The 17,626-nt window shown below is 39.6% G+C and overlaps 1 protein-coding gene across 1 annotated transcript in view; it reads left to right on the forward strand.

Moving 5' to 3' along the window:
• The window catches only part of LOC121143481, a 50,906-nt gene that overhangs the window by 15,757 nt on the left and 17,523 nt on the right, over positions 1-17,626 (forward strand). The window contains exons 4-10 of the mRNA XM_040755334.1: positions 4,457-4,535; positions 5,856-5,935; positions 8,099-8,177; positions 9,426-9,505; positions 12,258-12,336; positions 13,634-13,713; positions 15,870-15,948. Of these exons, the coding sequence (XP_040611268.1) occupies positions 4,457-4,535; positions 5,856-5,935; positions 8,099-8,177; positions 9,426-9,505; positions 12,258-12,336; positions 13,634-13,713; positions 15,870-15,948 (556 nt within the window). The remainder of the gene's footprint in view (positions 1-4,456; positions 4,536-5,855; positions 5,936-8,098; positions 8,178-9,425; positions 9,506-12,257; positions 12,337-13,633; positions 13,714-15,869; positions 15,949-17,626) is intronic.

The raw sequence follows: 17,626 nt of genomic DNA on the forward strand, positions 1-17,626 counted from the left end.
CTGGGAAACAGAAACTTTATTTAGTGGCTGATCGAAGAAGAGGCAGACTCCCTTGGTTAAGTACTGAGCTGAACTCAAGAAAGCCAGTAACAGAGAGGGAGGGCTGATGATCAAAGGGATTAAAACTGGGCTGGTTTAACCCCCAGAAACAGCTGACCAGGCAAAGGTTAACTCTTGAATCCCAGGCATCAGCCTGGGAAGCCAGCATGGGACTGATCAAGACCCCCTGAATCTGGGTGTCAGTGAGGAGGCCTAGGGAATCTATTGAGCCTTGGGCAGCAGATCAGTACCCATCCCAAGTATACACACGGACTTTGGACTCCCATAGGACAATATGAGGTGCACTCTCACCCTGAACTCTTGGGGAAGGGTCTAGGCCCTGCCCTATATGAAATGACAGACTATGCACACCGCCATGGAGGGCCTCACCCTCCCTGGGGAAATGAGGGGATAACGGGGGGAGGGGGTTTAGGGGGCGGGCACGGTAGGAGGGGAGGGAATGGGAGAGGGACCTGGAACTGACTTGTGAAGCAACCTCGTTTCTTATCTAAATTTAAACTGGAAAATAAAATTTAAAAAAAAGAAAGCCTATTTTGTATTAATTTCTGAAAGAGTGAGAAGAAACTTTCCTGATTCTACGAGTAGTATACAATCACATTTTAGGAGATATGAATGTTTTCCCTAGTCATATATTTGATATATCCATATGCAACTCTTTTTAAATACTAGTTTAAATTGTCTGAGCTTGCAGAAGTTCTTTGAATTTGTAAAATTCATTAGTCTGGGAATATGATTTGTTTTTTGAGACAGGGACTATGTAGCCCTGCTCATACCAAATTCATGCTGTGATTTTCTTTACTTCCAGACTTCTGGGATGAAAACACCAAGAGTAGCTACCATGTCCTATCAGTGTTATGTGAATTATGATAAATACTGTGATTACTACACTCATTAGATAATATTTACCATAGTTGGCTTACCCAATTACCATTTGATGGACTCTTAATTCCATGTGTTTGGCTACTGTTAACACGGCTGTGTGTAAAACTAATCTCAAATTGAATTTTTGATCCCTGCCAATACATCATCATAATTTGTATCTATAAGATATACATAAACATTTGATGAAAGTTTGGATTTCATTTTACACTTAGCCTTTCTGTGATATCTTTAGTATTAGTTATCTGTAATATTTAGCTTTATTAACAATAATTACTGGATCATTAGACAAGCACATCTACTTGAGGACAGTCTTTTTTTTCTTATTTTAAATAGTTCATTGAGAATATTCGACAATATATTTGGATGATATATGACCCTGCCCCAACTCATCTCATACCTGCCTTCAAGTCACCAAACACTGAGCTTCATGTTTTATTCCTTATTTAAATGAATTGTGTCAATTTGGTTACACATACATGTCTGGATGTGTAGCATCCTCTGGATGGTGACAACCCAGCAAAGATTCTACCCATAAAGAAAATCATTCATCCTTTCCCCCCATGGATCACTGCCAACCTCTCCGGGTTCCGGTTGGCTATATGTGGCTTTATTAAGGAATAAGTACTAGATCATTAGACAAGCACATTATCCAGAGTAAAGTTTTTCTTCTTATTTTTATTAGTTCATTGAGTATTTTCCACAATATATTTTGATGATATATGACCCTGCCCCAACTCATCTCATTCCTGCCTTCAATGCACCAAACATTCTGCTGCATGTTTTATTCCTTCATTATACTAATAATGTAAAATTTCGGCTACACAAACATGTTTGGAAGGTGACAACCCAGCAAAGTTTCTACCCTTAAACCACATCGTTCATCCTTCTCCCATAGATCACTGCCAACCTCTCCTGGCTGTGTGTAGGTATTTATAGTCATGTCCCTCTTCTTGATGGAACTCTGTTGGCCATGAGTCTGCACAGGTCTTCTGCATGCTATCTCACCTGCTGTGAATTCATGTAAGCTACTGCACTGCTGTGTCTAGGAAACACTCTTGCATAATCCTCTGCCTTGCATACTTAAAAATCTTTATCCCTCCTTTTCCATAATAATCCCTAAGTTTTGGGACTAGGAGGTTTTGACCAAGATATATTTAATAGCATACATGTAATTTTGAAATGTACATATATGTACTGTTTTCAGAATAAGTCATTTCAATCATTCACATGGCATTTGGAGAATCGTAATGAAAAAATGTGTAAACTACGAAAAGAAAGAGCTAAGTAAGAAATTCATTTTCAAATCATTCATCCATGAACAAATGCCTTTGTCCATATATGTTTACTTGCAAGTGTTCATTGCAGAGTCATAGGTCTGGTTTGAGGCCTCTGGTTTCTACTATACTATCAATGCTGGGCTGTCAGTAGAAACAATCTTTATTGTCCTGCTGATTTTCTGTGTTGTGGAGATTCTGCAGAATGGGGTCTGCAGGACTGGTCCCTTTGGTTGTTCCAGTAGGTCACAGATGGGTTGGATGATGGGGTGAGCCATTCATAGATATGCCTGGTACTGGGCCTGGATAGTTGCAGGGTTGGTCAGATTGCCAGCTCTCACTTGTGCTCACCACCAGGGTGAGCTCTCCTGTGTTGCCCTGGCAATTTGACCCCTTGTAGTGATGAACACAGGGCAGGACCACTTTCTTGCTTCCATGTCCCCAGTGTCAGATCTCCCACATGCAAATTTTCAATGGCAGCTCTACCTTGTTGTCTAGGTGCAGTATAGGGGCCTCTCTCTAGAGTGCTGAGGCTGATGAGGGGCAGGACCAGCTCTACTGAAGCCTGGTACATTTATGGGCTGGGAGTTGGGGTTGTGCAGAAGAAAAGGACACCTCTCCTTTGCCAAAGCCACCATGTTACAGATGAGTAATTGGAACAGTCCTCCCATGCTCTCAGATACAGAGCTGGCTCTACCCCAAGAATTGGCTTTATTGTACTGCCCAATGGAGGCATAGTATATCCCCTGATTAGTCTTTCAACAGGTGGGGGACAGGGCACGCTCTCCCACCCTTATTACCCAAGGGCTAGCTCTCTTGTATTCATGCTGTTAGAAACAAATGGGGGCAGTTCTCCCCCATACTGCTGTCAGTAGGATCAGCTCTATTTCTCTGCCCAGGTGAGGGGCAAGGTCTTCTCTCCCGATTCTTGCAGATGGTGGCAGACAGGGAGAGAGGGACTGCAGCTCTTAGGTCCTTATGCTGTCATGACTTCATGGCCAGTTCTCCCACTCTCCTCAAGCATTGATGGGTTGGCAAGGCATGGGATCTCTCATCCCCAACTTTTATAACTTGAATAACACTGTAAACTCTGCTAAAACCAAGAAGAACAGCAAAGTCACAGCCTTAAGGGTAATGGCTTGCAAAATATTTCATCCACTAAATCCCAGCATTTTTAATTCCACGCCAATGACCATTTCATAGAATGTATCCAAATTCCTTGAAAGAATGTAATGTGGATGCTACTGGTCAACTCTCTGGATGAGTATTTAATAGCACCATAAACCTCAGGATCACAACTCTTGATGTCTGCATTTTATGGATATTCTAGTATCATGAGCTCACATCAGAATGTCTCATTAGGATGATCTTCTTCTGGGCCTTCTGTAAACTCTAGGTCCATGGTCTTTCCTATGCCCATGAATAAGTTCCTGAAGTCTAATGAGTCCATGGCCAATTTTATTATAGCATTGCTGGTACGGTTCCAACTTTCCATACCAATCACCTTTCCTCACTGCAGAGATGATATCTGAGAAGTCAACATGATAGAGGAAAGTTGATTTTGGCTAAACATTTCAGAGCATTTCTAGTCTACAATGACAGGAAGGCCAGATGACAGTGTTCTATGTGCGAAAGCAGGGCCGTGGGCACCGTGCCTAGTTATTGCTTCTTCTAGCTTCATGAGGCATGAGGCACTGTATGAATACTGAGAATTTTACTATGAGTTTGGGAGATGGAAATCATCTGCAGTGTACTATGATGAAAGCACTCTACTGAGTAGATTCAGTGCATACCAGCAAGCACACTGTGACAAGCGAGAACTTGGATAATTCATACTAATTGCACACTTTTGAAACCAGCGGGAAAATTCACACTTAGTTCACTTAAAATGCTGGGTTTACTTTGGTTGTTGAAGCTCAGTGGAGGTGTGTATGTGTTGTGTCTTTGAATCTGTAAGTTTGATACACATTAACCCTAATACAAATAAGAAAACTCACATTTGTTCATATAACCTCTAAAGTATGTACAAAGGGCCACCCAAAGACTGGTACAGTTTCAAAATCACTGTATGTCAAAATGTTCAGAATTCCTATGATCATTCACAGTTTTGTTCTGAATCTAATTGGGCATTTTTTAATGTTTGCAGTAAATGCAACTCATTGTGAAACATGTATTTTAATCTAACTGGATATTTCCAAATGTGTGCAGTTACACAACTCATTCTGAAACATGTATTTTAGGCTTACACTTGAAATATCTGACTTAGAAGCAACAACAAAGTGTCAAGCAGAGGAATGTAAGAACAGTCTGGCAACAAAAGTAAGTCCATATATATTAAGCACATTTTTGTATTAATTTCTGAAATACTTAGATGAAAATTTCCGTGTCTTGCAGTAATATCCAACCACCTTTTGGGAGTTATGCATATTCTCCCTGGTCATATATTTGACATAATCATCTTGTAACTGTTTGTGAATAGTAGTTTAAATTCTCTGAGCCTACAGAAGTTCTCTGAATTTGTAAAATTTATTACTCTTGACAATAAGATTTGTCTTTTTTTTGAGACAGGGACTATGTATCCCAGGCTAGCCTCTGAGAAAATGACTATGTAGCCCAGGCTAATACCAAATTCATGTGGTGATTTACTTTACTTCCAGACTTCTGGGATGAAAATAAAACAGAAGCTACCATGTCCTACAGGTGTTAAGTGATTAATGATAAACACTCGGATTGTCTACACTCAATAGTTCATATTTACCATAGTTGGCTTACCCTTTTCACCTTTGGTGAACTCTTCGTTTTCATGTGTTTGGCTACTGATAACTATGCTGTGTGGAAAACTAAATGTCAAATTGAAGTTTTCATCCCTGCCAATACATCATCATAATTTATAACTAACAGATATAAATATTTGTTGAAAAATTGGATTTCATTGTAACCTAAGCCTTTCTTTGATATGTTGAGAATTAGTTATCTGTAATATTTAGTTGTCTTAAAGAATATGGACTAGGTCATTAGACAAGCACATTTCCCGGAATACAGTCTCTTTTTCTCATTTTAAACATTTCATTGAGAATTTTCGACAATATATTTTGATGATAATATGATCCTTCCCCAACTCATTTCATACCTGCCTTCAATTCACCAAACACCCAGCTGCATGTTTTATTCCTTCATTGTACTCATTATGTGCAATTTGTGCTACACATACATATTTGGATGTGTAGCATCCCCTGGAGGGTGACAACCCAGCAAAGATTCTACCCTTAGAGAACATCATTCATCCTTGTCACATAGATTAATGCCAACCTCTCCAGGCTAGGGGCAGCTATTTATAACCACCTCCTGCTCTTTGCTGATATTCTGTTGGCCATGAGCCTGCACAGGTCTTCTGCATGCTGTCTGGACTACTGTGAATTTATAGAAGCTCCTGCCCTGGTGTGTCCAGGAAACACTCTTGCATAATCCACTGCCTTGCCCTCTTAACAATCTTTACATCTCCTCTTCCATAATGATCACTGAGTTTTGAGAATAGGGCATGTGATAAAGATATATTTAAAATCATACAAATAACTTTAACATGTATGTATGTATGTATATATATATATGTATGTATGTATGTATGTACTTTATTTCCAGGATGGAATAATTCAATCATTGACATGCAGTTTGGAGGATGGCAAAAAAACCATCAGTGAACTAGAAAAAGAAATAACTAGGTAAGGAATTCATTTTTCAAATCATTTGTCCATGACCAAACTCCTTTCCCCATATATCTTTACTTGAAAGTAAGTGTTCATCACACAGTGTCATTGGTCTGGGTCGAGGCCTCTGGTTTCTGCTACGCTATCGATTGCTGGGTGTCAGTGGAACCACTCTTTATTATCGTGCTGATTGTCTGTGTTGTGGAGATCCTGCAGATTGGGGTCTGCAGGACTGCTCCATTAATTGTCCCAGTAGATGAGAGATGAGTTGGGTGCTGCAGTGGGCCAACTCATATGCCTGGTTCTGAGGCTGGGTAGTTGCAGGGATTGGTCAGATTGCTAGCTCTCCATTATCCTCAGCACCATGGTGAGCTCTCCTGTATTGTCCTGGAAAGTTCACCCCTTGCAGTGATGAGCGAAGGACAGGACCAGTTCTCCTACTTTCAAGTCCACAGTGTCAGATCTCTCACACCCAAACCTGCAGCAGCTGCTCTACCATGTTGTCCAGGTATGGTATAGGGGCCTGTATCTGGAGTGCTGCAGCTGATGAGGGGCAGGACCAGCTCTACTGAAGCCTGGGCATTAATGTGCTCAGGAACAGGTGTTTGGGGCAGAAGAAAAGGGCATCTCTCCACTGTCCAAGCCGCCGTGTTACAGATGAGTAATGGGGACAGTTGTCCCATGCTCACAGATACAGGGATGGCTCTGCCAAAAGAGTTGGCTTTGTTGTCCTGCCCAGTATAGTTACAGTACATCCCCTTCATAGTGTTTCAGCTGGTGGTGGATAGGGGTTGGTGTCCCATCCTTGTGACCTCAGAGCTAGCTCTCTTCCATTCTTGCTGATAGGTATCTAGTGGGGACAGTTCTCACCCACACCTCTGAGAGCAGGTTTAGCTCTATTTTGTTTCCCAGTTGAGGGGCAAGCTCTTCTCTCCCTCGTGTTGCAGATGAAAGGAGATAGGTGATAGTGGCTTTTGACCTCAGGGCCAGTTCTCCCACTCTCCTCAAACATTGATGTGTGTGTGGTGTGAGGTGTGGCATCTCTCTGGTCTCCAACATTTTTACAATTGAATATGACTGTAAAGTCTGCTAAAACCATGAAAAATAACATTGTAACAGCCTTAAGGGTAATGATTTGTAAAACATTTCCACCACTAAATAAATTATCCCGTTATTTTTAATTTCACATCAATGAGCATTTCAGACAATGGATCCAAATTCCTTGACAGAATGTAATGTGGATCATCTGCCCAACTCTCTGGAAGAGTATTTAACAGCACCAGTAACCTCATGATGAGAGCCCTTGTTGTCTGCATTTTTATGGACATTCTGGTATGAGCTCACATCAGAATATCTCATTAGGCTGATCTTATTCTGGGCCTTTTGTAAACCATAGATCCAGATTCTTTCATATGCCCTTGAATAAGTCTCAGAAGTTCCAATGAGCCATGGCCACTTTTTTTTATAGCATTGATTATACGGTACCAAATTCCCATGTTGATCATGTTTCCTCACTAGAGATGCCATCTGACAAGTCAACTTCATAGAGCAGAGGTGACTTTGGCTAGACATTTCAGTGCATTTCTAGTCGATATTGACTAGAAAGACCAGATTACTGTGTTGTGTCTGTGGCAGCAGGATCATGGAGCAGTGCCTAGCTATTGCTTCTTCTACCTGCCTGAGGCATAAGGCACTGTATGAACACTGAGAATTGCAGCATGAATTTGGGAAATGGAGACCATCTGGAGAGTTCTATGAAGAAAACACTGTGCTGAATAGATTGAGTGTATTTCAGTAAGCATGCCATAACAAGAGAATTAGTATAATTCATACTAATTGCACACTTTTGAAACCCAAAGGGAAATTCTGCACTTAGTTTACCTGAAATTCATGGTTTACTTTGGTTGTTGAAGCTCAGTGTAGGTGTGTATGTGTTGTGTGTTTGAATCTGTAAGTTTGATACACAGTAATACTAAGAGAAATAAGAAAGCTCATATTTGCATATTACCTGTAAAGTAGGTACAGACAAAGGGCCACACAAATACTAGTTCAATTTCAAAATCACTGTATGTCAAAATGTTCAGAATTCCTTTGATCATTCATACTATTGTTCAAAATGTAATTGGGTGTTTACAAATGTGTTCAGTAAACACACTGATTCTGAAATATGTATTTTAGGCTTAAATATGATTATTCTAAATTACAAGCAACAAAAAAGTGTCAAGAAGAAGAAGGTATAAAGTGCCAAAAAACCCAAGTAAGTCCATATTTATTAAGCCCATTTTGTATTAATTTCTGAAAGACTAAGAAGATAATTTTCAGTGGTAAGAATATTCTCCCTGGTCATACATTTGCTATACTCATATTGTAACTTTTTATAAATAGTGGTTTAAATTCTCTGAGCTGAAAGAAGTTCTCTGAATTTGCAAAATTTATTTCTCTGAGTATAATATTTGTTTTTTTAAGACAGGGACTATGAAGCCAAGTCTAGCCTCTTAGAAAGTGACTATGTAGCCTAGGCGAATACCAAATTCATGCTGTGATTTACTTTACTTCCAGACTTCTGGGATGAAAATAAAAACAGAAGCTATAATGTCCTACTGGCATTAAGTGATTAATGATAACTACTGTGATGGCCTACAGTCAGTATTTCATATTTACCATAATTGTCTTAATATTTACCTTTTGATGGACAATTAATTTTCATGTGTTTGGCTACTGTTAACAATGCTGTGTAGAAAACTAATCTCAAATTGAATTTTTGATCCCTGCCAATACATCATCATAATGTATATCTATAAGATATACATAAACATTTGATGAAAGTTTGGATCTCATTTTACCCTTAGCCTTTCTGTGATATCTTGAGTATTAGTTATCTGTAATATTTAGCTTTATTAAAGAATAAGTACTAGATCATTAGACAAGCACATTTACCTGAGGACAGTCTTTTTCTTATTTTAAATAGTTCATTGAGAATATTTGACAATATATTTTGATGATATATTACCCTTCCCCAACTCATCTCATACCTGCCTTCAATTCACCAAACACTGAGCTTCATGTTTTATTCCTTATTTAAATGAATTGTGTCAATTTGGTTACACATACATGTCTGGATGTGTAGCATCCTCTGGAGGGTGACAACCCAGCAAAGATTCTACCCATAAAGAAAATCATTCATCCTTTTCCCATGGATCACTGCCAACCTCTCCGGGCTAGGGTTGGGTATATGTAGCCACCTCAGCCTCCTTGCTGAAATTCTCTTGGCCAGGAGGCTGCACAAGTCTTCTGTATGCTATCTTGCCTGCTGTGAATTCATATAAGATACTTCCCTGTTGTATCCAGGAAATACTCTTGCATAATCCACTGCCTAGCACTCTTAACAATCTTTACATCTCTTCTTCCATAATGATCACTGAATTTTAGGATTAAGAGATTTTGGCAAAGATATATTTAATATCATACATATAATTTTAAAATGAACTTTATGTACTTTTTTCAGAACCAATTAATTCAAGCATGGACAATGCATTTCAAGAATGGGAAAGAAGAGATGAATAACCTATTAAAAGAAATAGATAGGTAACAAATTAATTAAATCTTTTCATCCATGACCTAACACTATTATCCATATATCTTTACTTGCAAGTAAGTGTTCATCGCACAGAGTCATTGGTTTGGTTCGAGGCTTCTGGTTTCTGCTACAGTATAGATGCTAGGTTGTCAGTGGAATCAAACTTCATTGTCCTGGTGATCGTCTGGGTTGTGGAGGGCCTGCAGATTGGGGTCTACAGGACTGGTCCATTCATTTTCCCAGGAGATCACAGACGGGGTGGATGCTGGGGCAGACTAACTCATATGTCTGCTTCTGGCTTGGGCAACTTCAGGGTTTTTGAGCAAGCAAGCTCTCCTTGTCCTCACCAACTTGGTGAGCTCTCCTGTGTTGTCCTCGCCAAGTTCACCCCTAGCAGTGACAAGCAAGGGGCAGGATTAGTTCTCTTGGTATCAAGTCCTCAGTGTCAGATCTCCCAAAACCACACAGCAGCAGCAACTCTTCTGTTTTTTCCAGGTGTGGTATAGGGGCCTCTCTGTGGAGTGCTGCAGCTGATGAGAGACAGGACCGTCTCTGCTGAAGCTCGGGGAATTTATGGGCTCTGGAATGATTGTTTGAGGCAGAAGTAAAGGGCAACTCTCATTTTCTAAGCTGTCATGTTACAGATGAGTAACTCAGACAGTTCTCCCAAGCTCACAGATGGCTGGCTCTGTCAAAAGAATTGGCTTTATTGTACTGCCCAGTGGAGGGACAGTACATCCACTGCATTTGGTTTCATCTGGTGTGGGATAAGGGCAGCTTTCTCACCCTTATGACCTCAGGGTTAGCTGTCTTCCATTCTTGCTGTTAGATAACTGTGGGGGCAGTTCTCACCCACACCTCTGCCAGCAGGATCAGCTGTATTTTGTTGCCCAGGTGAGGGCCAAGGTCTTCCCTCCTGAGAGTTGCAGATGATAGGAGATAGGGGCTGCTGACCTCAGCGCCATTCTCCCAATCTCCTCAAACATGATGGGTGGGGCAAAGCATGGGATCTCTCTGATGCCCAACATTTTTACACTTGAATATCATTGTAAACTCTGGTAAAAATATGAGCAATAACAATGTCACAGCCTTAAGAGTAATGATTTGTAAAGATTTCCAACACTAAGTAAACTATCCCGCTGTATTTTGCTTCATATAAGTGAACTTTTCAGAGACTTGATCCAAATTCCTTGAAAGAATGTAATATGGACAATTCTTTCCAACCCTCTGGAAGAGTATTTAATAGCACCAGAAATCTCATGACCACAGCCCTCGATGTCTTCATCTTTATGGACATTCTGTTATCATGAGCTCACACCAGAATGTCTCAGACAATAATATGTCATCCATATAATGATATATTAATGAATGTGGAATTTTTTGCAAATTATTTCTAGAGGTTTATTCACAAAATATTGACACAAAGTTGGGCTGTTTAACATACCTTAAGGTAGTACCTTCCACTGGAATCTCTGTACCGAACGGGAATTATTATAAGTAGGTACCGTGAAGGCGAACTTTTCTCTGTCGTTTTCTTGTAACGGTATGGTGAAGAAGCAATCTTTTAAGTCTATAACTATTATTGGCCAATCCTTAGGAATTATAGAAGGTAACAGCATCCCAGGTTGTAGAGACCTCATAGGCTGAATTACCTTGTTGATGGCTCTAAGATCCGTAACCATTCTCCACTTACCAGACTTCTTTTTGCCAACAAAAACAGGTGAATTCCATGCACTAGTTGATTCCTCAATATGTCCAGCATCTAGCTGTTCCTGAACTAACTTCCCCAAAGCCTCTAACTTCTCAGATGTCATAGGCCATTGACCCACCCAGACGGGTTCATCTGTCAGCCATTTTAACGGTAGAGCTTTTGGTTGCTCTGTAGGTTTGGCACTAGCCTCTTGCTTCTGTACGGCCTGTACATTTTGCATCTGTTTTCTGTACTGCCTTACTATATTCTTTCTACCACTAAGAGCTTGTCTATAATTCCTAGCTGATACAGGAGGAATGTTAATCTGCGTATTCCATTGCTGGAGTAGATCACGACCCCAGAGGTTTATAGCAATATCTGCAACATATGGCTAAACATTTCAGAGCATTTCTAGTATACAATGACAGGAAAGGCCAGATGACAGTGTTCTGTGTGTGGCAGCAGAGCCATGGGCAGTGCCTAGTTATTGCTTCTTCTAGTTGCATGAGGCATGAGGCACTGTATGAACACTGAGAATTTTACTCTGAGTTTGGGAGATGGAATTCATCTGCAGAGTACTATGATGAAAGCACTGTACTGAATACATTCATTGCATACCAGCAAGCACACTGTGACAAGAGAGAACTTGGATAATTCATACTAATTGCACACTTTTGAAACCAGCGGGAAAATTCACACTTAGTTCACCTGAAATGCTCGGTTTACTTTGGTTGTTGAAGCTCAGTGGAGGTGTGTATGTGTTGTGTCTTTGAATCTGTAAGTTTGATACCCAGTAACACTAAGACAAATAAGAAATCTCACATTTGTTCATATCACCTCTAAAGTGTGTACAGACAAAGGGCCACCCAAAGACTGGTACAGTTTCAAAACCACTGTGTGTCAAAATGTTCAGTATTCCTATGATCATTCACAGTTTTGTTCAGCATCTGGTTGTGTATTTTTAAATGTTTGCAGTAAATACAAATCATTCTGAAACATGTATTTTAATCTAACTGGATATTTCCAAATGTGTGCAGTAAATTCAACTCATTCTGAAATATGTATTTTAGGCTTAAGCTTAAAATTTATGACTTACAAGTAACAACAAAGCGTCAAGCAGAGGAAATTAAAGAAATTAAGATAAATCACGTAAGTCCGTTTTTATTAAGCCCATTTCATATTAATTCCTGAATGACTGAGCAGAATACTTCCTGTGAGTAGCAGTAGTGTACAACCACATTTTTGGAGATAAGAATATTCTCCCTGGTCATATATTTGTTATATTCATATTGTAACTGTTTGTAAATACAAGTTTAAATTCTCTGAGCTTACAGAAGTTCTCTGAACTTGTAAAATTTATTACTCTGACAATAAGACTGTTTTTTTGAGACAGGGACTATGTAGCCCAGGCTAGCCTCTGAGAGAGTGACTATGTAGCCCAGGCTAATACCAAATTCATGCTGTGATTTACTTTACTTCCAGACTTCTGGGATGAAAATAAAACAGAAGCTACCCTGTCCTACAGGTGTTAAGTGACTGATGATAAATACTGTGATTTTCTACACTCAATATTTCATATTTACCATAGTTGGTTTACCCTTTAACCTTTGATGGACTCTTAATTTTCATGTGTTTGTATACTGTTTATAATGCTGTGTGTAAAACTAATCTCAAATTGAATTTTTGATCCTGCAAATATGTCACCATAATGTATAACTATAAGATGTAATATTTCATGAAAAAGTTGGATTTCATTGTAACCTAAGCCTTTCATTGACATCATGAGTATTAATTTTCAGCAGTATTTAGTTTTCTTAAATAATAAGTACTAGATCATTAGACAAGCACATTTCCCAGAGTGAAGTCGTTTTTAACTTATTTTAAATAGTTCATTGAGTATTTTCCACAATGTATTTTGATGATATATTACCCTTCCCCAACTCATCTCATACCTGCCTTCAAGTCATGAAACATTCTGCTGCATGTTTTATTCCTCCATTATACTCATGATGTAAAATTTGTGCTACACATGTTTGGAAGGTGACAACCCAGCAAAGATTCTGCCTTTTAAAGAACATCATTCATCCTTTTCCCATGGATCCCTGCCAACCTCTCCTGGCTGTGTGTAGGTATTTATAGCCATGTCCCTCTCCTTGGTGGAACTCTGTTGGCCATGAGCCTGCACAGGTCTTCTGCATGCTGTCTGGACTACAGTGAATTTATTGAATCTGCTGCCCTGCTGTGTCCAGGAAACACTCTTGACTAATCTTACACTGCCATGCACACTTAACAATCTTTACATCGCCTCTTCCATAATGATCAATGAGTTCTGAGAATAGCGGATATGATAAAGGTATATTTAAAATCATGAAAATAACATACATATATATATGTACACACACACACACACAAATATATATATATATATATATGTACTTTTTTCCAGGAGAAAACTATTCAGTCATTGACATGGCATTTGAAGAACCTTAATGAAAACATCAGTAATCTACAAGAAGAAATAGCTAGGTAAGAAATTCATTTTTAAATCACTCATACCTGACCAAACTCCTTGATACTTACATGTTTAAGTGCAAGTGTTCATTGCAGAGTCATAGGTCTGGTTTGAAGCCTCTGGTTTCTGCTACACTTTCAATGCTGGGCTGTCAGTGGAATCAATGTTTATTGTCCTGCTGATTTTCTGTGTTGTGGAGATTCTGCAGAATGGTGTCTGCAGGACTGCTCCCTTTAGTTGTCCCAGTAGATGACAGATGGGTTGGATGATGGGGTGAGCCATTCATATGCCTGGTACTGGAACGGTATAGTTGCAGGGTTGGTCAGCTTGCCAGCTCTCACTTGTCCTCACCACCAGGGTGAGCTCTCCTGTATTGACCTGGCAATTTAACCCCTTGTAGTGATGAACACAGGGCAGGACCAGTTCTCTTGCTTCCAAGTCCCCAGTGTCAGATCTCCCACATGCAAATTTTGAAGGGCAGGTCTACCGTGTTGTCTAGGTGTAGTATAGGGGCCTCTCTTTAGGGTCCTCCAGCTGATGAGGGGCAGTACCAGCTCTACTGAAGGCTGGTATATTTATGGGCTGGGAGTAGGGGTTGGGGCAGAAGAAAAGGACACCTCTCCTTTGCCAAAGCTGCCATGTTACAGATGAGTAATGGGGACAGTCCTCCCATGCCCTCAGATACAGGGCTGGCTCTACCCCAAGAATTGGCTTTATTGTACTGCCCAATGGAGGTATAATATATCCCCGATTAGTCTTTCAACAGGAGGGGGACAGGGGCTGCTGTCCCACCTCATGACCTTAGGGCTAACTCTCTTGGATTTATACTATTAGAAACAAATGGGGGCAGTTCTCCCCCACACCTCTGCCAGCAGGATCAGCTCTATTTCTCTGCCCAGGTAAGGGGTGAGGTCTTCTCTCCCGAGTCTTGCAGATGGTGGCAGACAGGGAGAGAGGGACTGTAGCTCTTGGGTCCTTATGCTGTCATGACTTCACGGCCAGTTCTCCCACGCTCCTCAAACATGGATGGGTTGGCAAGGCATGGGATCTCTCGTGCCCAACTTTTTAAAACTTGAATAACCCTTTAAACTCTGCTAAAACCAAGAAGAACAGCAAAGTCACAGCCTTAAGGGTAATGGTTTGCAAAATATTTCATCCACTAAATCCCAGCATTTTTAATTCCACGCCAATGACCATTTCATAGAATGTATCCAAATTCCTTGAAAGAATGTAATGTGGATGCTACCTGTCAACTCTCTGGAAGAGTATTTAATAGCACCAGAAACCTCACAATCACAGCCCTTGATGTCTGCATTTTATGGATATTCTAGTATCATGAGCTCACATCAGAATGTCTCATTAGGATGATCTTCTTCTGGGCCTTCTGTAATCTCTAGGTCCAGAGTCTTTCCTATGCCCAAGAATAAGTTCCTGAAGTCTAATGAGTCCATGGCCACTTTTATTATAGCATTGCTTGTACGGTACCAACATCCCATGTCAATCATGTTTCCTCACTGCAGAGATGATATCTGAGAGGTCAACTTGATAGATGAAAGTTGATTTTGGCTAAACATTTCAGAGCATTTCTAGTCTACAATGACAGGAAAGGCCAGATGACAGTGTTCTGTGTGTGGCAGCAGAGCCATGGGCAGTGTGCCTAGTTATTGCTTCTTCTAACTGCATGAGGCATGAGGCACTGTATGAACACTGAGAATTTTACTATGAGTTTGGGAGATGGAGATCATCTGCAAGTGCTATGATGAAAGCACTGTACTGAGTAGATTCAGTGCCCACCAGGAAGCACACTGTGACAAGAGAGAACTTGGATAATTCATACTAATTGCGGGAAACCAGCGGGAAAATTCATCCTTAGTTTACCTGAAATGTGGGGTTTAATTTTGTTGTTAAAGCTCATTGGAAGTGTGCATGTGTTGTATGTTTGAATCTGTAAGTTTGATGCACACTAAGACAAATAAGAGATCTCATATTTGCTCATATTACTTGTAAAGTAGGTACAGACAAAGGGTCACACAAAGACTGTTCAGTTTCAAAATCACTGTATTTCAAAATGTTCAGCATTCCTGTGATCTATCACACTATTGTTCAAAATGTAATTGGGTGTTTAAAAATGTGTTCAGTAACCACACTCATTCTGAAATATGTATTTTAGTCCAGAACATGAATATTCTGATTTGCAAGCAACAACAAAGTGTCATGCAGAAGAAAATAGAAAGTGTCAGAAAAACCAAGTAAGTCCATATTTATTAAGCCCATTTTGTATTAATTTCTGAAAGACTAAGAAGATAGTTTTCAGTGATAAGAATATTCTCCCTGGTCATACATTACATATATTCATATTGTAACTGCAAATAGTAGTTTCAATTCTCTGAGCTTGCAGAATTTTCCTGAATTTGCAAAATTTATTACTCTGAGTATAATATATGGTTTTTTGAGACAGGGAATTTGTAGCCAAGGCTAGCCTCTGATAAAGTGACTATGAATCCCAGCCTAATTCCAAATTCATGCTGTGATTTACTTCCAGACTTTGGGGATGAAAACAAAAACATAAGCTACCATGTCCTACTGGCGTTAAGTGATTAATGATAACTACTGTGACCGTCTACAGTCATTATTTCATATGTACCACACTTGGCTTAACCATTTGCCTTTTGATGGACTCTTAATTTTCATTTATTTGGCTATTGCAAACAATGCTGTTTGAAAAACTAATGTCAAATTGAAATTTTTATCCCTGCCAATACATCATCATAATGTATATCTATAAGATATACATAAATATTTGATGAAAATTTGATTTCATTTTAACCTTATCATTACTGTGATATCTTTAGTATTAGTTATCTGTAATATTTAGCTTTATTAAAGAATAAGTACGAGATAATTAGACAAGCTCATTTCCTTGAGTATACTCTTTTTTTCTTATTTTAAATATTTCATTGAAAATATTCGACAATATACTTTGATGATATATTACCCTTCCCCAACTCATCTCATACCTGCCTTCAATTCAGCTTCATGTTTTATTCCTTTTTTAAATGCATGATGTCAATTTTGCTGCACATACATGTCTGGATGTGTAGCATCCACTGGAGGGTACAACCCAGCAAAGATTCTACCCATAAGGAAAATCATTCTTCCTCTTCTCATGGATCACTGCCAACCTCTCCTGACTAGGGTTGGTTATATGTAACTAGCTCCTTCTCCTTGCTGGAATTCTGTTGGCCATCAGCCTGCAAAAGTCTTCTGCATGCTATCTTGCCTGCTGTGAATTCATATAAGCTACTTCACTGTTATATCCAGGAAACACTCTTGCACAATCCACTGCCTTGCACTCTTAACAATCTTTACATCTCCTCTTCCATAATGATCACTGAGTTTTGGGAATAAGAGATTTTTACAAGGATATATTTAATATCATACCTATAATTTTAAAATGTACATTATGCACTTTTTTCTGAAAAAATTATTTCAAACATTGACAATGCGTTTGGAGAATGGGAAAGGAGCAAAGAGTAAACTACTAAAAGAAATAGATAGGTAACAAATAAATTTTTCAAATCTTTCATCCATGACCTAACACTATTATCCATATATCTTTACTTGCAAGTAAGTGTTCATAACACAGAGTCATTGGTCTGGTTTGAGGCCTCTAGTTTCTGCTACACTATCAATGCTAGGCTGTCAGTGGAACTGATCTTTATTATCCTGGTGATTGTCTGTGTTGTGCAGACCCTGCAGATTGGGGTCTGCAGGACCAGTCCATTCACTTTTCCCAGGAGATCACAGATGGGGTGGATGCTGGGGAATGCCAACTCATATGCCTGGTTCTGGCCTGGGCAACTTCAGGGTTGTTGAGCCTGCCAGATCTCCCTTGTCCTCACCACCATGGTGAGCTCTCCTGTGTTG

The sequence above is a fragment of the Mesocricetus auratus genome, unplaced genomic scaffold, assembly GCF_017639785.1.
Source record: "Mesocricetus auratus isolate SY011 unplaced genomic scaffold, BCM_Maur_2.0 Super-Scaffold_100013, whole genome shotgun sequence".
NCBI lineage: Eukaryota > Metazoa > Chordata > Mammalia > Rodentia > Cricetidae > Mesocricetus > Mesocricetus auratus.